This window comes from Emydura macquarii, unplaced genomic scaffold (genome assembly GCF_026122565.2).
Source record: "Emydura macquarii macquarii isolate MOO-44397 ecotype Brisbane River unplaced genomic scaffold, CSIRO-AGI_Emac_v2 contig_554, whole genome shotgun sequence".
Classification (NCBI taxonomy): domain Eukaryota; kingdom Metazoa; phylum Chordata; order Testudines; family Chelidae; genus Emydura; species Emydura macquarii.
The window spans coordinates 2,378,520-2,396,230 of record NW_027130691.1 but is presented as its reverse complement, the minus strand read 5'-3'; the positions used below and the strand labels follow the sequence as shown (position 1 = coordinate 2,396,230).

At 35.8% G+C, this 17,711-nt stretch overlaps 1 protein-coding gene across 1 annotated transcript in view; it reads left to right on the top strand.

Moving 5' to 3' along the window:
* The window catches only part of GRK3 (G protein-coupled receptor kinase 3), a 116,006-nt gene that overhangs the window by 48,413 nt on the left and 49,882 nt on the right, over positions 1-17,711 (top strand). Inside the window, exons 3-5 of the mRNA XM_067539422.1 lie at positions 10,866-10,939; positions 14,998-15,099; positions 15,821-15,895. Coding sequence (XP_067395523.1) covers positions 10,866-10,939; positions 14,998-15,099; positions 15,821-15,895 — 251 coding nt within the window. The remainder of the gene's footprint in view (positions 1-10,865; positions 10,940-14,997; positions 15,100-15,820; positions 15,896-17,711) is intronic.

Sequence of the window (17,711 nt, the reverse complement as noted above, 5' to 3'; positions counted from 1 at the left end):
TGCCATACTGGGTCAGACCATGGTCCTTGCTTAATATTCTATCTCTGACAGGGGTCAATGCCAGAGATTCTGGGGTAGTGCACAGAGTGAGGGGAGTGATCCACACCTGACCTCTGGTAGTCAGTTTGCTGTCACCCCAACCATGAGGTTGTCTCTCTGACCATTGTGGCTACTAGCAGTTGATAGATCTATCCTCCATGAACTTATCCAGTTCTTTTTTTGAACCCAGTTATACTTTGGCCATCACGTCATCCCATGGCAGTGAGTTGCACAGGTTAGTTGTGCATTGTGTGAAAAAGTACTTGTTCTTGTTTGTGTTAAACCTGCTGCCTGTTAATTTCATTGGATGACCCTGGTTTTTGTACTCTGTGAAAGAGCGTATAATACTTATTTTTCCACCCCATTCATAATTTTATAGACCACTGTCATATCTCCCCTTAGTCATCTTTTCTAATCTGAACAGCCCTAATCTTTTTAGTCTCTTCTTGTATGGCAGCTGCTTCATACCCTTGATCATACTTTGTTTCCCTTCTCTGAACTTTTCCAGTTCCGCTATATCCTTTTTGAGATGGGGAGACCAGAACTCCATCCAGTAGTCAAAGTGTGGGTGTACCATGTATCTGTATAATGGCATTGTGATATTTTCTATCCCTTTCCTAATAGTTTCTAATATGCTGTTAGTCTTTTTGACCACTGTTGCACACCGAACAGAAATTTTCATAGAACTATCCATGATGACTCCAAGATCTCTTTATTAGGTGGTAATAGCTAATTTAGAACCCATCACTGTATATGTAGAGTTGGGATTATTTTTTCCAGTGTACATTACTTTACATTTATCAGTGTTGAATTTCATCTGCCATTTTGTTGCTCAGTCTCCCAAAATACTGGCTTAGCATTCGTGTACAGGTGCACATATTGATTGTCAAGTGCTTTACCCAGACCCATTTTTTAAAAATTCAGCAAAATTGTCTTGCCACACTCTTGGCAGTGAGTTGCACATGTTGTCCAGGCAGTGTACTCAGTAAGAGGAAAGGCAGACTCCATTGTTTGGAAATAGTGGGCATGCATTCTGCTTACACGCACATCACTGAAATAAAAATACTTTATCAATTTTTATAAAAACTTTGCCATTTTTTCCTAAGTATTGAGTGAAACTGGTCTGGAATCAAAGAAACTTTTAAACTGGGAAGTTGATATGAAGTATCATATATGTAGTCAACTCAATTCTGGAAAACAGAAATTATTCTTGGCATCTTTTCCATCCATAATGAGGAGTAAAAGGATGCAGTTTGGCTAAGGAACTGTTAGAGTTATATTGCTTATTGTCTGTTACTACTGTAGATGCTTAAGTGTTTTATCCAGCCTAAATGTGAATAATTTGAGCAATAGCACTTCAGTAAGTTTGGGGGGAAGGAACTTCTTCTTTTTGTAAATGGCTTTTGTCTTGCATTTTTCCAAATATCACTCAGACATTTTCGGGAACGATTAATGCCATTAACTATTCTATTTATCTTTAATAAATGTTTAGTAATTACATTTTCTTGTAATTACATTACATTTACATGTAGTTTCATCCTGTTACTCCCTTTACCATCTGAAACAGCTTTCCAGCTACTGACTCTTATAGCACTATGAGAAAATGAAAAGGTAGCAAGAATAAATCAGTGTAATGCTGGCAGCTAAAAAAATGTTGTTGTTCGTCACACAGTGCTGCCATCAGTTTTTGCTTTTCTATAATAACTCGGTGAAAAAGTTGGGAAAGTCTAAACAGGACTAAAATATTTAGCATGGCATTGATAGAATTTTTTTGCTCGTGTATTTTCACACTCTCCTCCTGCCAACAGCTGCCTTTGTTTTCTTTTGAGTAAAGAGCCAGTTGCTGGGAACATGCCAGAGATTTTTCTTTGACTGCATTCATCACTGTGCTACTCTTTAATAGCCTCTTAATACTTCAGTAATTGTATGACTGTAGTCTTCCTTAGTTCATCGTTCAAATAAAGGTCCAATTAATTCAGCATTATTTTGCTGTGTATTGTTCATTCTATCATGTACAAACTACATTGAAATATTTAGCAAACGAGCTTTAGTTTTGTAAATGTAACTGTTGAGAGAGAAAAAAATGAATTTCACTTGCAGTTTTTTAGCTTTTGTTATGTTCACACCATATTTTTCAGTTGTATAGATGGAGTAAGGTCTAAGTGAACATTCAATGGTCAAAGATATAGAAGTCCTTTTGACTATCATCCACATATAAAGAAAATGTAAATTAAGATAAATGTCAGAAATAAAACAAACTATTACATGGACATATGAATCCTAGCTTGTGACTCCTCCAGTGTGTGTTTGCAGAGGCAGCATACGCAAAGAACTCTAGTCACTGGTAAACAGCCTGTCCTTCTGTGCTTCTGTTTGTTTCTTGAACAACTCTGCAATCAATAAAAAGTTTATGGCCCATATAAATAAAAAAAATATTTATCTTGGAAAAGGATGCAGTTTGCTTTTTAGATGTAAACCTGCATCAATATATGTTCAGTTTCCATACTATCATTTTTATTATATTTTATTTTACTTCGTTAATTACATATACTTCGTAATAAACACCACTGACTGAATAACTGGATAAGTATACGGCCCCTTTAGGTTTTCCGGTGGCTGGCTGGTTCAGTTGGTTTCTGATGTGAGCCAGAGAGAACTCTCTGATTATATAAACATTGTGTCCCCTAGAGTATTAGAGAAGGAGAAGGCAGAGCTCTGTTAGGAATGGGTGATCTGGTTTGAATAAAATAAAACCGAGTCAAACCTTTTTTAAAAATACCCTAAGATTAAAGTATTAAAGAATTTTAAGTATTATTAAAGAATTTCTGAAAAAAATGTGGTTTACTTCTAATTTTTTAAAATGGCATACACTCAAAAAGGTGATTCTTGCTGGGCTGAAAGCAGGAAGCCCTGGGATTCTTTTCAAGGAGTCTGATCTAGTGAGACTTCCATTCTGATTGCAGAGCAAAGAGATTTAAACTTCAGAATAACATCTAAATAAGTTACCTGAATGCAGTATGGCACTGAAGATTTCTAATCAAAACCCCAGTATGAACCTGGGAATTGCATCTTCACGATAACTAGCTAAATGAGAGGCAACCCAGTGAGATAAAGCATATGTAAATTTGAAATTCAAGTTGGATCCTAACTGGGGGCAGTGGTAGATATGCTGGAGGGTAGGGATAGGATACAGTGACCTAGACAGATTGGGCGAAAAAGCTGATGAGGTTCAACAAGGACAAGTGCAGAATCCTGCACTTAGGATGGAAGAATCCTATGCACTGCTACAGACTGGGGACTGATTGGCTCCAGGCAGCAGTTCTGCAGAAAAGAACCTGGGGGTAACAGTGGATAAGAAGCTGGATATGAGTCAACCGTGTGCTCTTGTTGCCAAGAAGGCTAACAGCATATTGGGCTGCATTAGTAGGAGTATTGCCAGCAGATGGAGGGAAGTGATTATTCCCCTCTATTCGGCATTGGTGAGGCCACATTTGGAGTACTGTGTCCAGTTTTGGGGCCCCCCCACTACAGGAAGGATGTGAACAAATTGTAGAGAGGCCAGCAAAGGGCAACAAAAATAAAGGGACTGGAGCACATGGCTTATGAGGAAAGGCTGAGAGAACTGGGCTTGTTTAATTTGCAGAAGAGAAGACTGAGGGGGGATTTGATGGCAGCCTTTAACTACCTGAGGGAGGCAGGGGGTTCCAAAGATAAAGGAGATAGGCTGTTCTCAGTGGTGGCAGATGACAGAACAAGGAGCAATAATCTCAAATTGCAGTGGGGGAGGTATAGGTTGGATATTAGGAAAAACTTTTTCAGTAGGAGTGTGGTGAAGCACTGTAATGGGTTACATCAAGAGGTTGCAGAATCCATCCTTAGAAGCGTTTAAGGCTCAGCTTGACATAGCCCTGGCTGGGATGATTTAGTTGGGGTTGGTCCTACTTTGAGCTTGCGATTGGACTAGATGACCTCCTGAGGTCTTTTCCAACCCTAATCTTCTATGATAAAGCTAAAGATAATAGTGCACCAAAAGGCTGATAAACAACTCTGATATGCGAATAAATGGTAAGGTTTGAATTATGAATTGAATTATAGGTTATGATAACAAACGACTCATAAATAGTCATACGTACATATTATTTTTCTTATTTTATTGCTTTGATCTGTTAAATATGGTTTTTCTGTGTAATCTATTAAAGATTAAGGATAGGGAAATTTCAAAGAATATGTGTATGCTTTGCAAAATTAGATTTAAAAAAAATAATTGTGACAGCTAATATTGATGTTTATTTTAAAGCCTTTTTTATTTTTATTAATTTAAATGTTTGCAGTTGTGGGAAATTACATGGGGGAGTCAGACAGTGGGGAAGTCAGACAGTAATTATTTAATGACAGTAGACGTCGATATTCAAAAAGTGAAAGCTTTATAACTGTTAAAACAAATTCTCAACATCACATCAACATGTACAAAATTATATCCTTAAATTAAACTCTAATAAGAGCTGAAGCAACATTTTTCTTACTTTGCTTATCTGTAAATTTAGATAATTATTAATGGAAATATTGTTTCGTTTTGTTTTATTTGTGGATGTACGGTGAAACTGACTTCAACATTTACCAGTAAAAATCTAATTCTTCCAAGCATGAATATATAGTTTCTGATCAGCACTCGATTGCGTGTTTTGTATGTAATATTGCAAAAGTGATGATCTATCACATTAGTTAAAGGAACACGGGCAATTTTAAAGGAGCCTAGTTTTTTGTTTTTTAAATGTATAAAATTCTTCAGATTCAGTGGGCAGGTTATGTTATTTCTTGATCGTGCATAAGGTGATCACTATGGATCTTTTCTTAAGAGTAAGAAGTTGTTGTTGCAATGATTTTGTTCTCTGTCCAGCCAAAACTGCGGTTGTCTTATTTTGCCTTTTAAGAACTATAATAGAGTAGCTTTCTTTTATACTTCAGCTGACTTTTTTTGAACCAATAGATGCACCTATTGGAACTTGTATAACTTCAGGTGGAGGTATGTTTATATCAGGCTATAATGTGTTATTGTGTAGATCAAATTTTCTCTCATGAAAGACATTTAAATCAATAAATATAGAAAAAGCATTTTCCTGTGCATTATAAAGAACCATCCCTTCTAAAAAGTTGATTTTAATTTAAGCAGGATAGAATTGATTCCCCCCCCCCCTCCCCGGCACATATAACAAATGTAACATCCACTGCATTCTTTTATGTTGGAAAATAATACATATCTACTCTGATAAGAGACAAAGAAAAATTACAGTATTTCCTCACCCTCAAATATTTGCATTGCTGAGTCAAACAAAGCAAGGGTTGCCCACAGATCCAGTAATAAATGCCACGTTATTTCTTATAGTTCTGATGTATTATGTTTCTGAGCATATTACAAGGCTAGTACTATAGGAGTTCTTAAACTTTTTCATATAGTAGGCCACATGTTAATAGAGTGCTTGTGGACCATGTCCCATTTCATCTTTGATTTGCATGGACTATTTTCCTTCCCATAACATCTCATGGCAACTACAGCAGTTGCTTACATGGAAAAGTAACATTAGGAAAGTGTTTAATGTGATCTTAAAATAGAAAAAATGCATTTTTTGTGATAGAGGAGGCTCATCATATTTGATTTCATATAGGGAATGGAAGAGTACAGGTTTATTTGTGATCTTAATGCTAATGCTAACGCTACATAACTGACTGTTGAATGATTCCTGATTAAGTTGTTTCTAAATTAATGTTTTTTCTTATTTTGTGTTTTTGAATTTGTCTAATTATGATTCCCGCTTTTTGTATGCTATTACATTTTACACTTTGTATTTTAAGGTTGTTCAACTCAACACATTTGATTAAACTATAATTTGGTAATCAGCTATTAGTTAAGTCTCAACTCTTTGTGTTGAGAATAAAACTGAAAACAAAAGATATTTAAATCACATCTGGTGCTTTGGTCAACCTACCTGCTGGAAAAGAGAGAGAAAATAAACTTTTGTGCTCTTAAATGTGTTGTGTATTGTGTCTTTACAGAGGGGTATAAATGTTGGTTTGAAGCTGCCTTCTGCACAATATAATTTCCCATCTCTTCACTATGAGCTATACAAATGTCTCCTAGATAATTCTGCAAATTCTAATCAGTTGTTTCTATTGTTCAAAGATTAACAAAGCTTTAAATAATGAGTACAATGTATTTGTGGTGACTAGAATCTCTGTTACTTAATGAGGATATGGAGAATGTTAGAAAGAAATGTTTGAATGTACAAGTATGTTTAGTTGCTTATGCCTTTGGATTGAACATTTAAAACTGCTAGGAATTAATAGATTTTTCCAATTAAATGTTTGTGATTTAAAGAGGCTGATCTTGTCTCTGAGACAATACTGCTGAGACATTGAGAAGCTGCAATCTGTCAAGGTACAAGGCCACCTGTAGAGGCCCGTTGCTGCCACCTACTGATAAAATAAAGAACTATTTCCAAACAGATATCCATCCTAGCAGCCCATTGGGGTTTTCTCCATTACCTGTGATATATGACAGTCTAATCATTATTTTGTGTTCATTGGGGTTTTTTTGGTTCTTAAAACTATTTGCTAGTGTCCCATCAAATTGGAATGTGAAACTCTCACAGATGTTAAAAGGCGTATTTATCCATTGGAGAGTAGACCCTCCTCAGTGCTGTACTCTAAATTGATAGTAGCAGCTTTAACTTGCCACATTACAAATCAAACTTTTCTTTTTCTGCTTGACACATCCTTGAGAACTGTCTTCCTTCCTGCTCTCTCTACTGTGTCTTTCTCATGGCCGTAAAGTGATGATCTGAAGACAGTAGCACCTTTGCAATTTAGTTTTGGAGGTCAGATTAAACTTTAGTCATATTTCAGCAGCACTGTTGATTAAATCACCCACTCCCATTGGTTCTCAGTTTTTCTTCTGGCATTACATTTTTAAATGGTTTTGTTTCCATTGAAGTCAGGAGCAAAACCCCCTTTGATTTCAGTGTGATTAAGATAGGGCAATGTAAAATGGCACCATGTAAAATGAGTAAATTGTAAATTTTTATATCATGTAAAATGAGTAAAAATGAGTAGGGCATTATGTAAAATGAGTAAATAAAATAGGTATGTTAGTTTTGGATTTCGGGCCTTATTTTAGCATGATATTAACAATTACTGACACACCATCTTGAGACTCGAAGCTTATGGAGTTGGATGTAATTCACTGGTTTCATTCCCCATAAATAATCACATGGTCAAATTGGCTTGCTGTTAGTCTCTGCAAGTTTCTACCCACTGCAACTCAGTAAAGAGTCCTGAAGTCATCTCTTTGATCTTCAGTCTTCACTTTTTAAGGTGGTACTAAGAATGTTTAAAATTTTCAAAAGTACTTCAGTAACTTGGGAGTTTATATCCCATTTTCAAAAGTAATGTAGACACTGTAGTCTGATTCCCATAGCCTTTCCTTGAAGTCACTTTTGAAAATGGGCTGTAGACTCCTAAGTCACTTACTTACTTTTGAAAATTTGAGAATAATTTAGATAACTGAATAACTGTTCTGAGGAACTATACTAAACTGAGGGCAACACCGTTTTCTACTTTAGTCTCTTATTTAGAATAAGTTTTTTATTCTTTCCCAAGAGAATTAACTCATGGTATTTTAATTTAGTGCTGAGTCATCCAATTTTAGACATGCATGTTCTTTTTTAGTCCTATGTTAATTTCTGCTGGAGCTTGATCCAGGGCTCTTGAAGAATTTTCTTCTATAAAAAAATTTTTTTTTTTTGCATTGTGTGTAATGACGTGAACTGTATTATAAATCTGTGGATCCTTTTTTAATTCTTTTTTTTTTTTTTTTTAAAGCAAACTGTAATATTCCATTGACCTGTGTTTTATGTGAGAGATTTTTGTTTCTTATCTTGGATTTACTGGGTGAAAAAAACCCCACTGAAGCCTTCTGATTCCTTTCTAAACTCTTGATATGGATATAAATGGAAAAACCCTAGTCCACTGAATAATGTAAAAAGAAAAAATCTTTCCACTATTGCTAATAAAAATTGTGATGATCCACAATTAACTCTTCTTTTCCTTTTGTTATTTTATACATTTACACTTTCTTGGTCTTGTTCATTTTGTAAAACAAATAAACAAACAATTGCTTACAAAAGCTAATAATGCACCTGAAAGAAGGTCATAAAAAGAGAGAGAGTGCAGATACTTTGTACAGACCCATTAAAGAGGATCGACTAGGTATTCCAAATGTTCTATGATATTTTCAGTCCAACCAGGTCAAAGCAATAAGAGATTGGGGGCTCTCTAACCCAGCCAAACAGTGTTTTTTTTTTTTATTAAACAAGAAAATTGTGGTACTATAAATATCACTAGGTTACCATAGACATGTAAAAAAAATCACACCCTCCAGATATTTATACACGTCTTAAGGCTATTCTATGGGTTTGGGATAGAACTAGAGAAAAAAGTAAGTTTTTTTTCCTTTCCAGTGACCTCCAGTGCAACCAATCTAGATCTGAACTCAAATTGCAAACCAGAGCGCATTAAAGACTGGGAAAGCCATGAAATACAAACAGTTAGCTAGCTATTCAGCAAAGAAACTTTTCTAACTTATTTCAAGATCAAAACTACTTTTAATTGCCACCTTCCCAGTACTTTCAAGTCCGGCATTATATTCTTCAGCTTTCTGGAAAAGCTGCTTTATACAGAAAGCTAACTTTCGTAGAAGTGACTGTAAAGTGATTCACTGCTGTGCTGGGCTCCAGCCAATCCATAAGCCAGGAACTGGTCTGCTGACTCTCAGGGTAGATATGTTAACATCCCAGGCAGAACAGTAGCTCAGTCTGCTCAGCATCACTCCAGGGTTTGGAACTCTCTCCTTCCTGACAGTGATGACACGCTCCAACCTTGCTCTTGTTCCCTGTGCCCAGTCCTGCTCCAGTCTTGCTGTCTTTCCAACCTTGCTCTAACCCCCTTCTGGACTCTTAATTCTGGCTGTGACCCCTGGGTCTGACCACTAAGGCAGACCATCCCTATCGTGGTTTCTGATAGCGATGGTGTCTGGTCAGTTAGGAAACAGAGAAATTGCAAATAATTTATATCAATTTACAGACAGTTTTTCTAACCAATAAAAAGTCCATATATGACACCCTAGGAAAAGGACCTGGATAGACAAATTACCCCCAGGCCAATGGGATTTGACATGGAAAAGAGGATCAGCACCTCAGTCTGTAGCACAATAATAAAAAAAAATACTTTAAGGTACTGTTTCAATGGTTCCTTATGCCATTCATGTTAAAATATACATAAATGAATAGATTGCATGGCAATACATTTTGGAGAAATTGTGCTGAAAGAAATTTTATACATATATGGTAGATATGTCCAGTCATTAAAGAGTACGGGGTGCAATTCAAAACCAAATATCACGAATTTATTGGATATTTATTACCAAATGACACTTTGGTAATCCTCCTGGGATTTCTGGTCACACAAAAGGAAATGAAGATTTAATCCCTCATCTGATATTAGCTGCTAGGATTCTGAAAGCCTTTCACTGGGGGAAAAAAAATACAGTCAAGCTCTAGAGAAATGGTTTGAAGATAAGGGTGGTGGTGGTTAGGAAAAAATGAATGCACCAATCACATACCCAGCAAGCTAGTCAGAGGACAAATAAATTCTTAGATATTTGGTTACCATTTATGCAATACTCAAAAGTACATTCACCTGCAAAAAACCGCAAGCTTACCTGTCCAGGTTTTTTTGAATGGTAACATTTGCAAGAGATGCCTCGTTTGTTAAATATCATTAATCAGAAATTTCACTCAATTTAATTAAACCACTAGAAATGATATGTCAAGAGTAGTGTGAAAATGCTTACTCTGTAACTTGGTAACACCCTGCTAAACAGGGAGACCCAGTGATTATATTACTGTATAATGTTAGTGTTTCATGGGCACATCTGTCATTGGTTGTGATGTCAGTGAGCACGTACTAAGTGCAAATTAAGAAAAACATCGGTTGCTGAAGTGAACTAAAAGCATGTACATTTACATGTACTCTTGTAGATAACCATAACAATTAACTCTGGCATGAGAGATCCATGTTAAGCTAAGTAAAAAGGTATATCAGGTTAGCAGATATCAGTTTATGCATACATAAAAAGAATATGTGTGTTGAACACTGCTTGTGTAAAAAAAATATTGTGCACAAAATCCCATAATAGAACTCAAGGAAAAGATCATCAGACAGACTGCAGTAGTCCTGTTTTCAAGTCTTTACAAGTGTCTTTGCCAATAATTTAATGTTATTACGGTGTTTATAACATTTATCTGAAGCATTGGTAGGTTAGAAAAGCGGGGTTGGCATTTTTTATTATTATAAAATGTGGTTTGACCTGTTTAAAACAGGAAAATATATCTATAATTTCCCTCCACACTTGTGGAAAACTCAGAGAAAGATTTTATTCAGGGTTTCTGAAGAAAGTTCACCTTTGGTCAGAGACCAAGTTTGACAAATTTCAGTGCATAATGGGAACACTTTATACAGTTACGAGCAAATGAAAACCACAATTATGTTTAATGCAATCTAGGGGAAATAAGTTAATAGCAATACTTATATATTACTATATATTTTCAAAATACTGTACAGACATTAAAAATTGTAATTGATGTACTTCAGCAATTAACAATACTTACAGAGGTATAAAAAAATGCCAAAAGATGATCAGTTACTACATCCTTTCTGGAAGTGACCATGTTAATTTGTGTTTTCCTCTCTAAAGTATTTTTTATTTATTTTAGGATTTTTGCTTTTTAAAGAATATTGTATGAATGAAATTGATGAAGGTGTCCCTCAGCTGAAATTTTATGAAGAGGTAAGAAACCTTTTATCTTCTATTGGTGTTGTATTTCATAAGCTTAATTACTAGCTTGCCGGAGACAAGTGTGTATATGGTTGGGGGTGAGGCATGGTAGGAAGATCATATGGGTTCTAGTGGAGGGAGTGTAATGGAGGAAAATAGGAACGTATTATGATAAGTATTGTTCTGATACATTTCAGTTTCATAAAAAATGGTGCCTTAGCTAAGTAACATTTGGATCTTACACTGTTAGCTTTTTGAACGTATATAAGAGGCTTTTTAAAATAAGATGTTAGAACTTAGTATTTAATTTAATTGAGGTTTTTTTGTACGGTTTTCAAATCGTATATGCTCGTAAGGTGATTATGATGATATCTTTGGTATCGTATTGATAATGATCACACATTTAAACTGTATAAAATGGAGTGTTGAAAGGAGGAATTATTTTGCTTGCTTATGTTCCAGCTGGGCTACTATTTGGCATAACTATACATATTGAGATTCAGTCTTTTTATTCAACGTCTTATGTTTCTGTAGCAGTGGATTAAAAAAACACTTTAAGTGGTGTCATCATAATAGATTCCTATACTTAAAGACATGTTGAGTATATTCGGTTTTTGGCTTCATGATGCCACTGGGGTGTTCAGGCTTTTGGCTGGTGAAAACGGTAATGGAAGAAAAAAAACCACATTGACTGAAACTTAACCATAGTTGCATTTATCAGATCCATGCACCCAAGGAAGGTTTCAAAAATACCAACAAGCTGATGGGAGGGGTTCAATTGTGATTTGTGACTGGAATAGAATAGATGTATGCATGCCTTTTTCCCCCCTGAACGTATGGTAAGGTTACTGTATGTGCTGTACTGAAGCCAGAGATTTCCAGCTATTGATGGATGTTGTGATTCATACTAAAGTTGAAACAAAGCAAGCTGCAGGTTGGATTCTTAGGACTGTCAGCCTCGAGTTTTTTTTTTTTTTTTAAGTTTATGTACAAATTTTTTTTTTCTTTTTAAAAAGGAAACCTTTGTTGTACTTCTTTTCCAAGTTGCATTTAGGAGCCGTATTCTTCCTTTAAATATGCATGTGCAATTTCCCTTGACATCATTGATTTGCATATGCATATCTTATTATTATTTAGTATTTATTTGACGGTAGACTCAGAGATGCCAATCAGGATCTGACCTCGTTGTGCCAGCTGTTATGTGCGTATATACATATGAAGACTGACACAGTCTCTACATTTTAATGCATTTATAATCTCAGAAGACACATGATGTATAAAGAGTTCTAGGGAGCGGGACATAAGCAAATGTATACAATGTGGATATACATTATTTTTGTTGTTATAAAAATATAAAGTAAAAGTCCACTATCAACATCTACCTCTTAATCTAGCAGTCAGTAATTGGTTGAGGTCTAAAGAAAGGGCTGATATGGGATATTCTGAATATCACTATTTGTCTTCAAGAAACTTCTCCTGGATTAGGCAAGGTGAGTATGTAACATTGCTATAGAACGAGGATTCGCTTCTTTTTTTTTAATTTGAATTTTATGCTATTTTCATGCATGCCCTGGTCACTGCATTTGTTGCAAGATATTCTGATCAATACAGTCCATAATACAGCAACGTACACTAGCCTCTGAATGGTACATAATCCTCTAGGACTTTGCATAAGAGGGACCTTCGACTGATGAACCTACTATCACCTTTTGAGACTTCTCGTAAAGGAACAAGCACAGCAGTCCTGTCAGTTCATGACAGATCCTGCAGGTGTGTAAGCAGCACCCCCTGAGCAAGGTTATCAAAGGCTGCTGCTAGAGTTAATAAGATCAACTGGGTTCCATTCCCAGAAGGAGGTCGTTGACTAAGGATACCAATACAGCCTCTGTGCCAAAAACAGACATAAAGTTAGGGACTTGGTATTGTATATCAGAAGAATCCAGATGAAGTTGGCGTAGTCCTTCCATGACTGCCTCTAAAGAGAAGGTTCAAGATAGGACAGTAACTGGCAAGGTCATTAATGTCAAGTGATGGCTTTTTCCTAAGAAGTTATTGGTCTACAGATAAATTCTTTGAATTATAATGTTTAACTCAAATTAGCAATTTTGTGCCTTGAAAGGAGAAATACTTAATACATTATTCTACCATTTCCATCTGTTTATACATTTAAGAAATTACTATGGTAACTGATCAAGAAAGCAATTTGTATACAGATTATTTAGCAACATGAATTATTGCATGTCACTTCTTTAACTTTGAAACTATTAGAAGTTCACTTAAAGGTTAGCAAAACATGACCTAAAAATATTTTAAGTTGTTACATATTTTTAGAAAAAATCCCCATTAGATATTTTTTTTTAAAAAAAGGCTTACTGTATTTCCTGCAGTAAAATATTATGTTTGAAAGCTTTGAAATTTTTATATATTTGATTTACTTGCCACATTTGTTTCAGGTAGAATAATTTGAATCAATTGTTAAGTTCGATGTAAAAAGGCTCCACACTGAAGTGATCTCGTATGTTATTGCAACGTGAGTCACGATCATGCATTTATCTGGATGGGTGATTCATCCAGATCTGTCAAAAAACATTTTTTTTAGATGCTCAGTAACTTAAGTGTTCTAATTTCAGCATTTGAAAAGATAAATTGTCAGATAGTGTTTCTGAAGGTGAGCTATGGCATTTAAATCTGCCAGGGGACTAGCATAGATGAGTCAGTAGAACCACCATATTTATGGGACAGTGCAGTAGTCATGAGGGAGCTATTACTACCAGAGGTCAGCTATTTGATAAAGCATGACGATTTGTGAGCTCTGCCCACCATCATATTCCTTTTGGTTCCATGCAGTAGTGTTCTCTTAAATACATCTGTAAAATGAGCTTATGAATTTGGATGTCATACATGATCTGATATTAATAAGTGTCTCATAATTCATCTTACTTGCCTGCAATACAGTGAAGGTATTCTTGCACTCATTTCCCTACATGGAAAGAAAGGAGCTAGTTGGCCCACCGCTGTTGAATTGGCTTACCATTTGTGATTCAGTGTGGCATAGATTTTTAGATCTTTTAGGGATGGCCTTGCTGTTATGAGATGAGGTCTGAGGTTCACAGAACCTGTATCTTATGCCTATCTTATCCCTAGTTTTTTTGCTGCCTTGATAGAGCTAATCCTATTTGTAAGTTTCTGTGGTTACTTGCTGCTCTCACCAAGATTTATCTTTATATACGATCTCTTCTGTGAGAGTGCTCAAATGGGTTAGACAAAGTCTCCAAATTTGTTATAACCTGGTCTGTTCCTGTTTCTTAGAATGAGCATTAAGACTCTATCTTCCATATCTAAAGCAGTTTTTAGACCTTGCTGAGGCAATCATCTCCTCTCTTTATGCAGCACTAATCCTTTTTGTGCACTAAACAAAAGTTGTAGGAATCTCAGTGAATTTGTAAACCAGTCATCCGTATATTTTCTTACAATATTCTCAGATATCTTAACATAAATTCTGTTGTTCTAACAGATTTAATGATTATTAGTTAATTGGATTATAAACACTATACTGGAGGTAATTTCATTTAAATTTCCATTGCAACTTTTGGTTTAGTGCTTTATAGTAAACAAGACCAAAACCAAGATCCTACTGCTAAGGGGCCACTAGAAATTACTGAAATAGATCATGTTTTCCAGCAGATATTTATAACACATTATCTCCTTATAGTATTTGACCAAGGGGATAATATTTTTAAGCGCTAATTGGAAACCTGAACATGAGGATTCTTTTTTAAACCATAAATCAATACATATGGTATTCTTGCATACAGTTGAATAGTCTGAGGAAACTGACTTGGGACACTTAAACCTAGATTGGACTAAGTGCTAGATGGACTTATGCACTGGCAAACCAGAAGTCATTCTTAACTATAGAATTGCAATGAGCACCTCCACATTATCCTATCCTGGGAAAGGGATGAAAGGAAATAAGGTTTCTGCCACTGTGAAGTATCTTTCTTTCTTTAAATAGTGGAAAGGGTTAGAAATAGCTTCAGTTGACTGATCCCTTCTCTCTTGTATTACAGATTAAAGAATATGAAAAATTGGATTCTGAGGAGGAACGTCTTAGTAGAAGTCGGCAGATATATGACACATACATAATGAAAGAGCTGCTGTCTTGCTCACATGTACGTATGCTGCAGTTTCACTCTATTATTTTAATGTTTCCTTTGACTTTATATTCCTTGCAATATTAATAATGGAAGGACAGTAAGTAGGTGGAAGTCTGACAGGGAATTATACAAAAAACTGCTTAAGGTGTGACAATAGCAGTATCTATTATAATAGCAGTGTCTGCTGACTCAGTTGTCACTCTTTGTATAACGTAGCCCTATTTGAAAGAGATGATAATCTACAATAATGACAAGATTTGAGCCAGAGAAAGAGTTATCCTATTATTTTGGATCTTGAATCTGCAAGTACTTATGCACATGTTTCACTTTATACATAGTTCTGTTGAAATCAGTGGGAAAACTCGTACCTGAAGGTAAGCACATATATGTGTGCAGGTTTGGGATGTAAGGGTGCATTTTTTCTGAAAACTTGTGGGACTACAAAGAAGCAGTTGGTGGTTTCGTGTATTCTGTGTTCCTGTTCCTTGCAAATACGTGGTGGATGGTCTCCACCATACATGACATGAGTTGGGATTTTTTTTTTTTGGGTTGACATAACTTTCAAAGTATTACGCAACATGAAAACTAGATTACATTTATTGTGAAGTTTATGTACATTTCACATAAACAACATTCCTTTTTAGTTGAAAAATGATATTGTGACCTCAGTGATTGAGACCTTAAATATCTCTCTTCCAGCTATTTGTCTGAAAACTTACTTTTTATTTTTCAAAAGCCATTCTCAAAGCAAGCTGTAGATCATGTGCAAACTCACCTCGCCAAGAAACAAGTGCCACCAAGTCTATTTCAGGTGAGATGAAAGCAATCTGAATGTCCTGGTTTTATGTAATTATTTGAACATTAGCAAATTAAAGAAACCTCCTTTCTTCACATATTATATTTACAGTTATGACAGGAATTTGATACTATATTTCAGAAATCAATGAAAAACAAAATGATACAGGGAAATATTTCTGTATGTAATAATCAGAGATTGTTTCTAATTTCATTGTGTTGTTAAAGATAATAAACATTGTAAATTAATCTTCTTTAGCCAGAGGAATCTTTGAGTACATTTTTGAAAGTAGATTACTAACTGTTATAATTATTATTAAATATTAAAATATTAAAATTGTATTCCTACTTTCCTCCAAAATCATTTGGGAAAATTCTTAGATTGAGCAATGATTACAGATAGGTCTTTTTGGTGAGATCAGTGGTTGGTATGCTGTTGGTAGAAAAATACCCCGGAATACTAGCAGTGTTTGAAAGAAATCCTCATCCCTTAGGGGCTTGTGGCAGAAGGAGTAATCATGGCCGGTCAGAGTTTGGACATGCAGTCAATCCATCTCCCCACCGGTGACTAGTGGAGAAGTTGTTTTGCCACAAACATGCTATTTGTTGCCTTTTGGGGCTTGAGTGATGATATAAGATGCAGCTATTTCCTGCTGTATGGGGGCTCTTTGGGAAGGCAGTTGATGTTTCAGATAGGAACCACCAAATGTTATGTCTTAAGGCAGTAAGCAGTTAGGGCTTGTCCTGCAAGGTGCTGAGAGCGCTGGCCCCAGTCCAGGAAAGCAGTTAAGCATATGCTTGAGTGTAAGCATGTGAGTAGGGAATGGGAATACCTAAGGGCTTAAAGTTAAGCATTTGCTTAAGTGCTTTTCTGGTTTGGGATCAGAGTGCTTAGCATCTTGCAGGACTTAGCCTTTATTTTCTCTCACTGAGAACTTCTAGATAACTGTGAATTTTTTAATGCAAAATAGAAGAAATTAAATTAAAAATATGTACCCAGTTTCAGTTAGCCACTTGCTAATGTTGCTTTTTCACACATTGTCCTAGAAATTCAGGTCACAGTCCACATGGGTCCCTGCTTTCATATGCTGGTTCCAAGCGCATTCTAGGTAACCTAATTATCTTAGGGTATGTCTTCACTGACGGCAGCAAATTTGCCGCCATCAGATCGATCTATTCGGATTGATTGAGCGGTCAGTGAAGACCTGCTCAGTCAATCCGGAAGTCAACACATTAAAACCACCCCCTCAAGTGTCGTAGCGCTGCGTTAACGGGAATGCATTTCCCATAGGCGCAGTGCAGTGAAGATGCCATGTAGAAGAGGCGTTACGAAGTCGATGAGAGTTACACAAGCTACTCTGTGTAGCTTGCGTAACTCCCATCGACTGCCATCAAATTTCAAGGTAAGTGTGGACCTGGCCTGAGTGTGAGGAATTTCACATAGATGTTCTATGTGAAAGTGGGCTAAAGTTGCGTTGCCAACCACTAGTAAATTATATTTTTAAAATATAATGTAGAATAAATCCCTTCTTATGCTTTCTTTCAAAATAATTCAGGTCATGAATTACAGTATTCATGTTTCAGAAATATAAAAGCATAGCAATGCACATACCTTTGTGTTTTGTGGATCTTTCCTTTTGCCTCTAGCTAAGCATTGTATAGCAATATATTTTTGAAGTATATGAGTACATGGTTGGAGTTAACAATTTTGCAGTTTCATATGTGGGTTTTAGGTGCTGATGCCAATTTGTAGTTTTCATTTATTCTAAATACAGTGGGAAATTACATTCTGAAAAATGGTTACTTCTCCTCTACAGAAATTAGAGTACTTT